Here is a 14788-nt window from a genome sequence, read left to right as displayed (position 1 = left end):
TTGTGTATAAAATTAATTGAGTTTACTATTACTTTACTTAATTTTTATATGTGCGAAAAATTATAATTATTTTTTTAATATACATAAAAAATACATATATAATTCTCTGATATAAAAGTTGAACTTTTAATAAGTGTTAAATATTATCAACCATTTCTAACGTATAGTGGCAAAGATCTTAACTATTGATATTCGAAATTTTCTAGTTGCTTTATATTTTTAACTAATTTTATTTTGAAAAATAATGAGCAAAATAAGTAAATGTTATTTTTTTCTCTTAAAAAAAGGGCTTAAATTATAAAAAGCCCCCTATACTTTACCAATTGTCTCACTTGACCCCCTGTATAAAAAATTCAACAACGTCCCCCTCGCGCTTTGCCTCTTGTCTCACACTCTCACACAGGTTCCGGTGCTACACAGGGAGAAAAATGCACAATGCCCCCTCAACTATAGAACGTTTTGAAGTAAACCCTAGCATAGTTATAACTTGAAATCAAAATCTAAAATTAAAATCTTTATTTTAAATTTTTAAATCCTTAATTAAAAGTTTAATGTTGAATCTAAATTTAGGAGCAACTATCAAGCTTTACTGTACTTTATTTAGATTTATCACACTTAATTTAATGTTAGAAAAATTCAATGGTTCTTTTCTTTTGTTTTGGTATTAATATATGTGACACATAATTTAAATGTGATAATTTATTCTCTAAAACGGAAAATATTGAATGAATGGATCATAAATTCTAAAATTTTGGTTGTTTTTGCAAGACCAATATATTTTTTCTGGAGAACCAGTAAATACTTCTGCTATGAAGAAGGGTTGTGATAAGAACCGCTTAATTTTTTGTGCTCTTACTACAGTTAAATGATAATTAAAAATTTAAATTTAAATTTAAATTTTAAATTTAGAATATGAAATCAAAATCTAAATTGAATTTGAAGTTTAAATCTAAAATCTAAATCTAAATTTAAAGATAAATCCAAATTTTAAAATTAAATTCAATATCTAAATTTTAATTTTAAATTTAAAATTTTAATTTAAAAAATCCAAATCTAAATTTATATTGAAAATTGATTTCGTATCTAAATATAGATTTGAAATATAAATTGAAATTCAAATTTGAATTTGAAATTAAATTCAAAATCTATTTTTGAATTTGAAATTCGAATACAAAAAATCTAAATTTGATTTTACATATTTAAAGTATTTAGAAAATAAATTTTGCAGATTTTCAATATTATTTATCTAGTGATCGAAGAATTTAAAATCAATCATTTTTAATAGTTGATGTGTGCCGTTGGCAAGTTTAATGTTATAGAAGTATTCGAATCAGATGGAAGTTTGATAGAAAATTTTTTATACTATCTATAACAAGATCAATATCTATAACTGAAAATTTTAGTATTATATCATAATTTTTTTGTGAGATTTTTATTTCAACCGTTGATTTTGACTCCTTTTGATCACTAAGTAAATGATATCAAAAAATTACAAAATTTATTTTCTTAATATTTCAAATATATTAGATCAAGTCTAAGGAAGCCGATCGTCGATTCGAAAGTTCCATTATTGAAAACAGTTTAGAAGCACGGAGGCTTCCGTGCTCCTAATAACATACAAATCCTACTCGTGTTGAGAACAAGAAATTTCACAAGCAGATTTTTCTTTCAACTTTTGGAAATTCACTACATTGCTGGAAATTATAATCCAAACTTTATTTAGTTAGAATTTTAGCTTAGATTGAGTTGGTGATATTAGAGATAAATTTAAATCTTAACTATTTGAATACCATTAAAATTGAATTTATATTTAAATTAGGATTTAATTATTTTGTGGAATATGAAAATGTATAGACTTATCAATTATTTACCATGGTCGAGAAATAAGCCGAGCATAGTTGACGGCTGTAAAACCGAAACCGGGCTTTAGGTTGAAGACTTGAAGGTGGACTTTGGGTGGAGTTCAGCGAAAATTATTCTCCGTCCCACTGTTTATTTTCATAACTAAAGAAGTGAAATTTGGCGGGAAGTGAATGATATAAAACTATAATTTATATATAAATAATAAATAACTTAATAAATAATAAATAATAAATAATAATATAATAATATAATTATATTTTTATATAATTAAAAAATTTAATCTAAAACAACTAAATTATTTTTTTACATAAATTACAATAATACAACAATAAAATTATTAAGTAAAAAAGTATTAATATTTAACTAACCAATATGAATGAAGAAAAATATTAAAATTTAACTAATTAATTTTTATCATATTTTAAATATGCAAAGTAAATAAAAGAGTAATTAGTACTATAATTGAATATATTTAAATATGACTAGCATTATCTAGAATTAGGCTAGAATACTTCTAATAGCACCAAATCATGAGTGCTATTAGGTTTTTGGCTATTGAATGAAAAGATGTGTGGTTAAGATAATAATGGTCCCCTAGAGTTGAGTGATTGCAGCTTGGTTGATTTAATAATATGATCCGATAAATGAAAACCGGACTCCATTATGTATTGTATTATTTTATTATTTTTTTTTTCATCTCTTTTCACCGTAATTGACTTCGACCTAAGGTCGATCGAAGTCAATTATGCTGTTTCAGATAACTCGAGTTTCAACGGTATCTTTATTACGATAATCTAAACAGCAAAAGTGATCATTTAAGATAAAAAACGCCTTCACCTTTCTTCACTTTCATCCAAACAAACAGACCCTTAATAAAGTTGGAGTCAAGCAGTAGTTGAGATGTATTAGGGTCCTTGATTAATAACATATTAATTTAATTATCTTCTTCCTGCTCCAATGTCTCTTCTCTATATTATTCTATATTAGTAGATTCTACGTCATACAATTGGCATCAATAAGAATACTTGGTTCCAACAATTGGCATCATATAAAATAAAGAGAAAACTTCAAAAACCCCCCCTGTGGTTTCGTTGTTTCTCACTTTGCCCCCCTGTGGTTTAAAGTGTATCAATTTGCTCCCCTGTGGTTTCATTTTTATCTTTTCGGTAGCTTTTTTGTTAATATTTCGTTAAATTATATACAAAAAAACTTCAGATACCCATCTATATTTATCAAATATTCACTTTAGTACCATTTAATTTTAACTTTATTACTAATTTAAGGAAAAAAAGAATAATGAAATTGATAAGAAAAAGAGAAAAACAAAATCACAGGAGGGCAAATTGATACATTTTAAACCACAGGGGGGCAAAGTGAGAAATTACGAAACCACAGAGGGGTTTTTTAAAGTTTTCCCTAAAAATAAAATTAGAAGAAAACAAAACTTTCCTAATATAATAAATAATATTTAAGACTGATGATGTGGAGGTCAAAACGATAGAATTTGGACCCAAAATCAGTGTTGAATAGCAAAACTATAATCCACCCAAAGGCTCCGGGCTCAAAAACTTGTTTCCGAACTGGGGCTGCACGCTTAAAAATTTTTATCATTTTACTAAATCCAAATCCGAACTGGGGCTGCACGCTTAAAAATTTTTATCATTTTACTAAATCCTAATCCAAACTGCGTCAAACTAGCTATAACTGGCTCTATTTCAACTCTAAGATCAGATCCTCAGCATCACCATCTAATTTCCTATTGAAAAGTTTATTAAACATCAAATCATGCATGTACAAAAAAAATACTACCAATTAGAGAACTCTTTGACACAAATTATTAGCTTTATTATGTTCATTATATAATTGAATCAGAGGAACTACACATATGTATATATATATATATATATATATAAATATGGATGCTGCATTAAGACAATTGACCCTTGTGAGCCTCTCTAACTTCATCAACACAAACAGCAACAGTTGAAGTAACTCCAATGCTCTACGCAATGGCGAGAGATAGCGCGAAATATATATAGAGATTAATTAATTAATATTTAGGCGCATGTGGGTGGAACGGGCAATCTTTTGACTACAGGATCACTTGGGCTGCTCTCCAGGCTGATTTGGTCCAGGGGGAGGCTGGCCGCGTGCTCGTCGAAGCACTCGTCGACGGTTCGGAACGGCGCGTCAGGGTAGAGCCAACTGATCTCGATGTCTTTGATGCCGTCGATCGAGAAATTGGTCTGGCAACCGTTGATGAATATGTCGTGCGTTAGAGCTGCGACGATGCTCGCCGGAATGCAGTTCTCTGCTGTTGATCAGACCCAATAAAAAAAAAAAAACAAACAAACAAACAAACAAACACATAAGCTGAGACTAGATAGAAGCATTCAAAAGAATTTTAAGAAAGTTCTACACATTTGCATTGAGATGAAAGTCACAAAATGGCGCATTTTGGTTTGAAAATTGGAAATGTTTATCGAAACCAAAGAATTATAGATTTGGCAAGTTTTTAACCTAGGCGTCACAGACATAGACACGGAAAACTGAATACGACACGACTCCGCAGCTTCTGAAATATTAGGATGCGGACACGGTATGGACAACGCCAATAAAATATAATATTATTAGTATAATAATATACGAGCTAGGCTGGTATACTATCGGTAATACGGAGGCCTCCGTGCTACCAAGTTGTTTTCAATGATGCGGTTTCCAAATCGACGAGCAGCTCAGTTAGACTTGATTTACACTATTGAAAGTATTTAGAAACTAAATTTCATAATTTTCGGTATCATTTACCTATCAAATGAGTAGTCTAAAAATGAACGACTGAAAATAAAAATCTCATAAAAAATGATGATAAAAAACTTGAATTTAAGATAAGAGGCACTGATCTAACTCTAAATAGTGAAAAAAATTTTTGAAATCCTTTGATCATTAGGAAAATGATGTCGAAAAGATTTGAAATTTGATTTCTGAACACTTCAAGTGGTATAGATCATATTCAACGGTGCAGATCGTCGATTTGGAGGTTCTATCATCGAAAATAAATGGGTGGCAACGGGCCCATTTGCTATCGATAATATTCTAGCTCAACTCTATATATATATTCATCATATATAATTCATTTATATTGTGCAAAACAATTTGTATGTATTCATCAAAAAATCAAAATATTTATCATCTTTGACGCAGATCCACGGCACATCCACGTCAGATACATGTCTGACACGAACACGTAATTTCCGACACGGACATGTATCCGACATAAACACGCGAGGCTTACAGAAATGTCTTTGATACATATATATATATATATATAGTTCTTTACTAATGTCCTACCTACAAACCAAACCAATAGGAATCAGAAAAGAAGTATAGAAGCATTTAGAAACATGATGGTAGACAGAAAAGGCGGGAAGCAATTTGACCTGTTATAGTTTTACCTGCAGCCAGGGCAAGCAAGTCTTCCTCACTCAGCGTGGCTCGCGGCAGCGCTCGTCCGATCTTGCTCTCCCACAGCGACGCCATCTCGTTCATGTTGAGGAGATTGCAGGCCGGGCGAAAGTGAACTATTTTGTTCAGCGCGCGCAGATCGTACGCCGCTTTTATCGTGAACTTCCCGATGTCGCTCCCGGCCACGAAGAAAGCTAAAATATAATAGCAGTTTAAAATATTTAATATGGGCACGTTTTATTCACACTATGAAAGATTACAAGAAATAAAAGAATGCTCAAAGATCTTATTCCTATTCATTCTATTACAAAGAATTGGTTCACACGATCATATTATTTAAGATTACGAAAAATATATAACTAATGTATTTGTTTTGTTAATTTGTTTCGTTAATTAATTTCAGATAATACTATCAGAAATTTTAACATCTTCTTAGAAAAAAATGGATAAGTTATCATATTTATTCTTTCAAAAATTTTCTAATTTACAAACATATCCTTTCAAAAATTCTGATTCATTCATTTATGTCCCTAGCGTTTGGTTTATCGTTAGTTTTTTAACGGTGGTGCATAAAATGATTATTTTGTCCTTACAAATGTATTCCTGCAAAAAGTTATCTTTCTATCTCTCTCTCTCCTCGGCTTGCCGCGGCACGTGCAGCGTACCTCATTCTTTCCGCGACCGAGGGCCTCGCCTTCGACGTCGCCGTTATTGTAGATCTTGTCGCCGCCATAGATAAAGATGAGAGAATGAGAAAGATGACGGAATTCAATATTATATACAAATTTTATATATATATATATATATATATATATNATATATATATATATATATATATATATATATAACGGGTGAAAAGGTTATTTTATTTATTAGTTAACTGTGGTTAGCTTTTTTTAACTCATCGTTATCTAAATTTTGATAATAAAAGAATATTTTTATAGATGGAAGGAAATTTGGAGGGATAAATTTGATAACTTAAATTTCGTAAAAATATATTGGTTATTTGATACCTTAGTAGAAAATCATATGCAATTATTTTTAAAGTTTACAATAGCAAAATATGTAATAAGGAGCTTTCTTCATGTCACAATTTGCGAAAAATCAAATTGTTTCCACTAGCCAACTAGGGGTGGAAACCAACCAAGCTCGAGCGAGCTTATCTCAGCTCAAGTTAAGCTTGAAATTAATTTCAAGTCTAAATTTAGGCTCAAATTTGACTTGAAATTAATTCGAGCCGAGCTCGAGCAAGTCTAACATCGAGTTGAGTGAGCTCGAACCCTAAACGAGCCGTTTGAAATTCTTAAATCATGCAATTTATAGTTTAATTTTCATAAATATTACCTAAAATTTGATATAAAAATATGTCTAATAATTCAACAGAGTAATTAGAGTAGGATTTTATTGGTTGGTTTTGTGGGCCAACAAATATGCCCAATAATCTATACTCTATAGTCTATATACATATAACTAATATAGATATTATATATTATTATATATAATTAAAATATATATAATTATATAACTAGGCTGGAATACTATTAATAGCACCAAGCTTTTGGTGCTATTACTTTTTTAGCCCTTGTATTGAGAAATGTGCGGTTAAGATGATGTGGACCCCCTAGGGTTGAGTGGGTGGTTGGTAGAATAGTATAATCTAACGGGTAAAAATAATCAAAGGGTTAAATTTAACGGTGGAAAACTCAATAGCACCAAATTCATGGTGTTATCGATAGTATCCCAGCCACTCTCTCTCTCTCTCTCTCTCTCTCTATATATATATATATTTGTAAATATTTTTATTATATTTAAGCTTTTCGAGCCTAATTCGAGCGAGCTGAAAATCGAGCCGAACGCAAGCCGAATACGATCTGGCTCACTCATTTGCCAGCCCTATAGCCAACCGATCAGACATTCCATCAAGTTCTCTTACTGCATCAGCATGCATCTGTCAAGTGAAGAGAGAAATATGCCAATTTAGGAAGGATTTAGTATATTTTCTCGTCAAACGACAGTCACGTACTAATACCAGTTATGGAACTTCTAAAAACATTAGGCCATGTGATTTATTCAAATAATTAATTTGTTCATATAGTAAGTTCTAGTTAACTAGACTATGTTGGTAGATTTGCAATAATGCCGCGGCTTTGAAGCATGTGCTTGTTTTTTTTATAGAAGCAACTGTCTTAAATTTAAAATCGGATTTTAAATTTAAAATTTAAATTCAAAATCAAAATTAGATTTCAAGAAGCAGGTTTTAACTGTTTCTGATTTAGGGACTCTAAAATCATAAAAATTAATTATAAAAATTAAAATTAAATTTTGAAAAAAAAATTATCAAGCGCTTTATTGAAGAAAATATAACTTTTGACTCTAAAATCACTTTCTAGAATCTAGCCCAAACACCCATATTACTAGTGGAATCCTCAATATGTACTGTACATACCTAGTGCCTTTAGTAATGCTAGGTTCCTTCACCTGATTAACCTAAATGGCCTATTGGTTTAAATATGAAATTTCAGATATGACCGCTCTGTAATTAGAGTTTATCCTCCCAGTTTGCAAAACCTTTGTAATTTGGAGGAATAAATCCGATAACTTAAACTTCTTCTTTTTTTTTCCAATCTAGCCTTCTTTTTTTTCAATTTTTCTAATCTAACCTCATTTTGATAGATTAAAAACGAAAAGATAACTTATGTGGCTTTATATATGGCCAATTTGCATAAAAAATCTACTAATTTTGAGCTTTTGCAAAAATAGGCCGGCTTTTTGAATTTTGTAGATTCGGACAGAATTTTTAGAAAACTTACAAAAATACCCTTGTTGCCTTTTCTCTTTTCTCTTTTTTGATCCTGCATTTTGATTTNGGATGCGAGATGAGGCATCCAAGAGGTAGTTGCGCGCAGCCTCGACATGGTCAGAGGCGAGGAGGACAGGGGGTATGAGGGTGCGCGGGTGCGGGTGAGGGCGAGGGCACGAGAGGTAGAGGCAAGGTGGGCCGCCTCCGCGTCGGTAGCCCTCTTCAAAGAGAATAAAAAAAAGAACGGGAGAAAAAAAAAAGAGGAGAGAGATAAATGAATAAAAATATTTTGATCAATTTTTTAAAAATTTGGACCGAATTTACAGAATCCAAAATGGTGGCTTACTTTTGCAAAATTTTAAAACTAATAAATTTTTTATGCAGATTGGCCAAATATTTAATATATATTTGGTTAACTAAAATATCCTTCTTAATAATTTTTTTTCCCGTTCTTTTTTTCTTTCTCCCAAGAGGGTGACGGAGGCGGAGGCGGCCAGCCTCGCCTCTGTACGGCGCACCCTCACCCTCGCCCGCGCACCCCCTGCCTTCCTTGCCTCCGATCCCGCTAAGGCTACGCCGGGCCCTCTTTTTTTAATTTTTTTTCTCTCCAACCCTCCTCCATTGCCTCCCCAGCTCTTTACAACAGTAAAGAGAGTAACATCGCGTACTCTTCCTTTTATTTTTTTCGCTCGCTCTTTTTGTTTCTCTTCGACCCCCCTCGATCGCCATTGCGACGCTCCACGACGATAACGAAGACAGTGCCATATCCTCTTACTTCGTCTTCACCGGCGCAGGCACCGACACCGGTGCCCAAAAAGGGGGACTCGAAGCGAGCGCGGGTGAGAGCGGAATCAAGAAAAAAATATAGAAAATAAAAAAATATAAAAAATAAAGAATAAAATATAAAAAATACCCTTTTCTACAATAAAAATAAAAAATCAGAAAGAAAAGAAGAAGAAGGTGAAGATGTACTGTTTCAGAGGAACGTTACATTATTTTAAAGAAAAATTACACTTTCCGAATGAAAGTTGAACTCTTTGAACAAAACTTGCACTTTTTGGGTGAAAATTATGCTATTTCGATCCCCATCCACATAAAACACAAAGAAGAAGGAGGAGGAGAAAGAGAAGAAATAGTATAATTTTTGTCCAAGGGTTGCAACTTTTTTTCAAATAGTGCAATTTTTATTCAGAAAAGCTTAATTTTTCTCTCAAATAGTTTAAGTTTTCTTTAAAACACTGCAACGTTTCTCTAAAATAGTGTAACTTCATCATCTTCTTCTTTTCTATTTGATTCTTTATTTTTCTTGTAACTTTTTTTTACCCTCCCGACCTTCATTGTCTCCTCCATCGCCTTAGGGCCCTTGACAATGGTAACGAGGGTGGCACCACATCCTCTTCCTCTATCTCCTCTTCCGCTAGCACCGGCGGCCCTCGGCGACAGTAACGAGGGTAACGCCGCCTCCTTCGCCTCCGTCCCCACCGGCGTCGAAGAAGGAGAAAGAGAACTCGAAGCGGATCCGAATGAGAAGGACAATTATATATCATTGCTGCTACGAAAAATTAATATATAATCGTCCTTTAAAAAGAAAAAAAAATTCTTTATTTTTTTTACTTTTTATTCTTAATTTTTTCTACTATCTGAATCTTTATTCACTTCTTGGAGGTAGACGAGTCTTGTTTCCTTACCCTCACGGGCGGCGAGCACCTCCTCGACAACGACCTCATCGCCTCCATCCCTCATCCGGATCCGTTTTGAGTTATCCTTCTTCTCCGGCGTCGACGGAAGTGGAGGCGGAGGAGGCGGCGCCGCACTCATTACCGTCGTCGAGGGCCGCCGGCGCTGGCAGAGAAGGAGATTGAGGAAGAGAATGTGGCGTCATCCTCGTTGAGGCGGTGGAGAAGATGATGAAGGTAGGAAAGGGTGAAAAGAAGTTACAAGAAAAATAAAGAATCAGATAGAAAAGAAGAAGATGATGAAGTTATACTATTTCAGAGGAATGTTGTTGTTTTAAAAAAAACTTACACTATTTGAGAGAAAAATTAAACATTTCTAAATAAAAATTGTACTATTTGAAGGAAAGTTATACTTTTTCGATAAAAATTATACTATTTCTCCTCTTCCTCCTCCTCCTTCTTCTTTATTTTTGTATGGATGAGTAGATATAGTATAATTTTCACCCAATTCGTTCAAAGAGTGCAATTTTCATTCAGAAAAGTATAATTTATATTTTAAAACAGTACAACGTTCCTCTAAAACAGTGTATTTTCATCTTCATCTTCTTTCTCTCTGATTTTTAATTTTTTTTATAGAAAAAATATTTTTCTTTATATTTTATTATTTATTCTTTTTATTTTATTTATTTTCTATTTTTTTTTAGTTCCGCTCTTACCTCCGTTCGCTTTGAGTCCTCCTTCTCCGGCACCAGTGTCGGTGCCTGCGCCAGGGGAAGCAGAGTAAGAGGATGCGGTGTTGTCTTCGTTACTGTCGTGGAGGGTCGCGGAGGCGGTGGAGGAGGGTTGAAGAGAGAAAAAAAAAAAAAAAAAAAAAAACGAGGGATCTCGCGGCTAAGAGAAGGGAACAAGCCAAAAACCTGAAACTCACCATGGATCAGTAGGTCGCTATGCTCCTCCGAGCTCCCCCGATTTGGGGCTTCCCCGCAATCGAGAGGAGAGGGGGAGTCGACGAGGTTCGATCGAGGAGAAGAGGTTCTCCTCTTCGCTCCCGAGCTCAANAGGATGCGGTGTTGTCTTCGTTACTGTCGTGGAGGGTCGCGGAGGCGGTGGAGGAGGGTTGAAGAGAGAAAAAAAAAAAAAAAAAAGAACGAGCGAAAAATATAAAAGGAAGAGGACGCAGTGTTACCCTCTTTACTATTGTAAGGAGTCAAAGAGGCGATGAGGAGTGTTGGAAAGAAAAAAAGAAAAAGAAAAAGATGGTTGCGGCACAGCCTCGCCGGGGTCGAAGGCAAGGATAAGGGTACGCCGAACAGAGGCGAGGCAGGCCACATCCGCCTCCGCCGTCCTCTAGGGAGAGAGTAAAAAAAAAAGAAAGAGAAGAAAAAAAAAGAGAAGAGAGATAAGAGAACAAGGGTATTTTGGTCAATTTTCTGAAAATCTGGTCCAAATCTGCAAAATTCAAAAAGACGTCCTACTTTTTCAAAAGCTCAAAACTAGTGAATTTTTTATGCAAATTGGTCTTTTTATATAATAATTGGAAGATAAATTACTTTTATCTCTCTCACCTTTCCCATTTCCCAAATTGCCTTTATGATAATAATTGGGGAGATAAATTACTTTTATGCAAATTCCTTTATAAATTACTTTTTATTCAACTTGTTTATTAAGAAAAGCTACCGATCTCAAGTTTATGTTGAGCTGGATACAAGCTGGCACCCGAACAGCGAGCTGGATTGCCACACTAGCAACCCAATTTGTAACTTATTTCAATTAAGTCCGATAGTCTAATTGTTTAACTGAATGTTAATATTTTGCTAATATGGTGGGGATGTGGTATTTTGATAATTACTAAATTATAATACTACTATATTAGTAATGCATTACTATTTAACTAATAAAATTAGGCCGTAGGATTTGATTGTAAAAATTTAAAAATTTAAACTAGAAATCATAATAAATTAAAATTTAAAGATCAAAGTGTTACAATTGGAAATTTTGATCACTCAACATGCAATTTAGCCAAAATTCTTTGATTTTCTTTTCCACTGAAATTTTGAATGGGGCCACATTTGTGGGTACACTGAGAAGGACACTGAGCATGTTCATTACTATAATGTAGCCTCTAGTAATTAATTCCTACAACATGATCACATCTCACTAAATGCACATTTATTACTTTACTTCCTAATATATATAATGCAGCTTTACTTAAAGAAGAAACTAACCTGGGGTAAATATTACATGTTTTAAAATAAATATTTAATTTGATAGATGTGATATAAATAGGCTAATGAATTAACATTCCATTGTACTCTAAAAATCTTTATCTAGACACATTAGGTGGCTTGATAATTAATGGTATGAAAAAAAGTTATCATTCAAAGTTATAAGAATTAATATTTAAAACTTATAATTTTTGGTATATAAGTCTACAATTTTCAATCAATCTATATATACTGAGTCACACATAATTAATTGTCAGCATATCAGCGTACTATATTAGTTTTAAAAAAGAGAGGCAGAAGTGCGATAAATCACCTTTGACGGTGCCGTCACCGTAGATCTGGAGCCGGTCGAGCGGCGGCGGCACCTCGGAGGGGTGGGTGTTGTCGAAATACGGCCATCCGGCGATGGAATTGCAACAGATGCAGGTGTAGGGGATCCCCGCAGCCTCGGCGGCCCGCCGCACCCGCCGCTTCTCCTCGTAGAAGCTCAGCCCCGGCTCCACCGGGCTCGCCTTGTCGATGTCGTGCCCGAACTCCGACGGCAAGAACCTCTACCCACTCCAACATTGGTAACAATAATCAAAACCCTAAATCAAGAACTAATGCCTACAGTGACTATGAATGTATCAATTGTGCAAACCTTGATGGTTGGTACAGATTTAATAGCATCAATTAGGGTTAGCTGATCAAGAATGTTGGGCCCTCCCATCACTGAGATCACTACTTCAATGCTGTGCTCCTTTAGCTTCTCCTCTACCAATTCTTTGTTGTCCACTGAGCCCTATAATTTTTTTTTTTTTTTTAAACCAATGAAACAGTTGATCAATCGGCTAAGATCACGCAAATCGCGCCACAAAAGCATTAATTACGGACTCTGATACCATGTGACTCAAAAGATTAATCTGATCATGATCATGTAACCAATTGAAAAAAAATCAATTTGACAAGACACAAGTCAAAGAATAGAAAGTTTAGTATCGTGACAGATGCTGATGGTATAAGTGGCTAAAAGATTGTTTTGATAGAAAACGATTCAGGAGAAGGAGGTTTAGGACAACCTCGATAACGACGGCGCCCTTTTCGCGGAGGGCGTCGACGGCGGCGGCGCGGGCGGGGGAGGCGCCGCCGCCAGGGCGGAGGAGAATGTAGGTTGTCCGGCCGCTGTCGAGGCAGGCCTCGGCGACGAAGCGGCCGATGTAGCCGGTGGCGCCGACGATGAGAGCCGGGCCGGAGACATCGGTATCGGCGGCGGCGGCGGCGACGGCGGCGGAGGGAGGTGCACTAGGCATGGTTAGTGTTTGGTGAAATGTGCGAGAGAAGAACGTGTGTTGTGGTGGAGAGGAGTGTGGGAGGGATTCAACCTACAATGTAGTGGGCATTCAAGGAGAGGTTTAGTGTGGGTGGTGGGATTTATGCATGGGAGGTATAGCAAAAGAGCAGAGGTAAAGTGCCTGGAGACCCCTTAGCTATGAACATTTTTGAATATGCTCCCTCAACTTTTGTAACCTTTTACTTTTGTAATTAAATAATTTTATTGAAATAATAAATGAGAACTCTTATTAAATTTATTTATTGATAATTTTATTAAATTTAAGGCTTTATTTTAACATCAAATAAACTATTTAATAATAACTTATGTCGTGGTATAAACTTTTTTCTGACTGATAGCAAATGTGGAGTTTGATTTTAGCTTCTCAAAAGATCTCAATATCTATAATTCAAAAGAATAATATATTTTACTTACAAAATATATTATTTTATTAAATAATTACTTAAAAGTCAAATATGATTTAATCATACTTATCCACTGAAAACTACAATTTTTTAGATTAAAGGCAGAACTTCAAATACCACCCGTGTGGTTTCGCGCTTTCTCACTTTAGTAGCCTGTAATTTAAAATATATCACTTTAGTCTCCTATGGTTTTATTTTATTTTTTCTGTTATCCTCTCTGTTAATTTTTCGTTAAATCAGTGACAAAATTAAAATCATGGTGTACTAAAGTAAAAAATTCAATAAACCACGTGGTGCTAAAGTGAATATTCGATAAATTATAGGCGGAATATCTGAAGTTTTTTGCATATAATTTAACAGAGAGTTAACGGAAGTACTGACAAAAAGAAAAATGAAACCACAAGGTACTAAAGCGATATACTTTAAACCACATAGTACTAAAATGAGAAAGCACGAAACCACAAGTATAGTATTTGAAGTTTACTTGGCCTAGATTAAATAAAAGAAATGTACCAATTAAGACATTCATAAATCTGAACAAAGTCTAATAATTTTAATTACCGTTTAATAAAAAAATTAATGTAATTAATAGATAATAGCTAATAGAGCAAGTTAAAGTTAGTAAAATCTTTAGCATAGCCAACCAGAAAGAGTTTATTAGGTAAAAAGAAAAAATCAAGAGTTGAGAAAATGTGAGGGCAAAAAAAAAAAAAAAAGAAAAAAAGTGCTAAAGATGAGGAGGTCATTTGATACTGTTCATAGTTGAGGGGTCTCCATACATTTTTACCTTAATTAAAGAGAGGTGGCCGTAGCAAAGAGTGTATTACGATGACCTTACGGTCAACGGTACGTTTATTGGCTTAGAGAAAATATTCCCTGCACCTGGTGTATGAGTGCATACCGTACACCACCACTGTGTACTCGATACGACATTTAATGTCTACATATCAAAAATTACAAATATCAAATGGTGTATGTTGCATATATCATATGAGAAATTGGATACAAAGATGTATTGATTTATAACT

The 14788-nt window shown here is 34.1% G+C and overlaps 1 protein-coding gene across 1 annotated transcript; it reads right to left on the bottom strand.

Moving 5' to 3' along the window:
- LOC109721071 (leucoanthocyanidin reductase-like) lies at window positions 3787–13315 on the bottom strand. Its single transcript, XM_020248490.1, has 5 exons — window positions 13085–13315; window positions 12667–12807; window positions 12340–12577; window positions 5316–5519; window positions 3787–4177 (listed from the first exon to the last, which is right to left on the bottom strand). The coding sequence occupies exons 1-5, from the start codon at window positions 13313–13315 to the stop codon at window positions 3921–3923; spliced, it is 1071 nt and encodes a 356-aa protein (XP_020104079.1). The 3' UTR covers window positions 3787–3920.

The sequence above is a fragment of the Ananas comosus genome, linkage group 15 (assembly GCF_001540865.1).
Source record: "Ananas comosus cultivar F153 linkage group 15, ASM154086v1, whole genome shotgun sequence".
Taxonomy (NCBI): domain Eukaryota; kingdom Viridiplantae; phylum Streptophyta; class Magnoliopsida; order Poales; family Bromeliaceae; genus Ananas; species Ananas comosus.
This window is presented reverse-complemented; position numbering and strand designations above follow the sequence as displayed.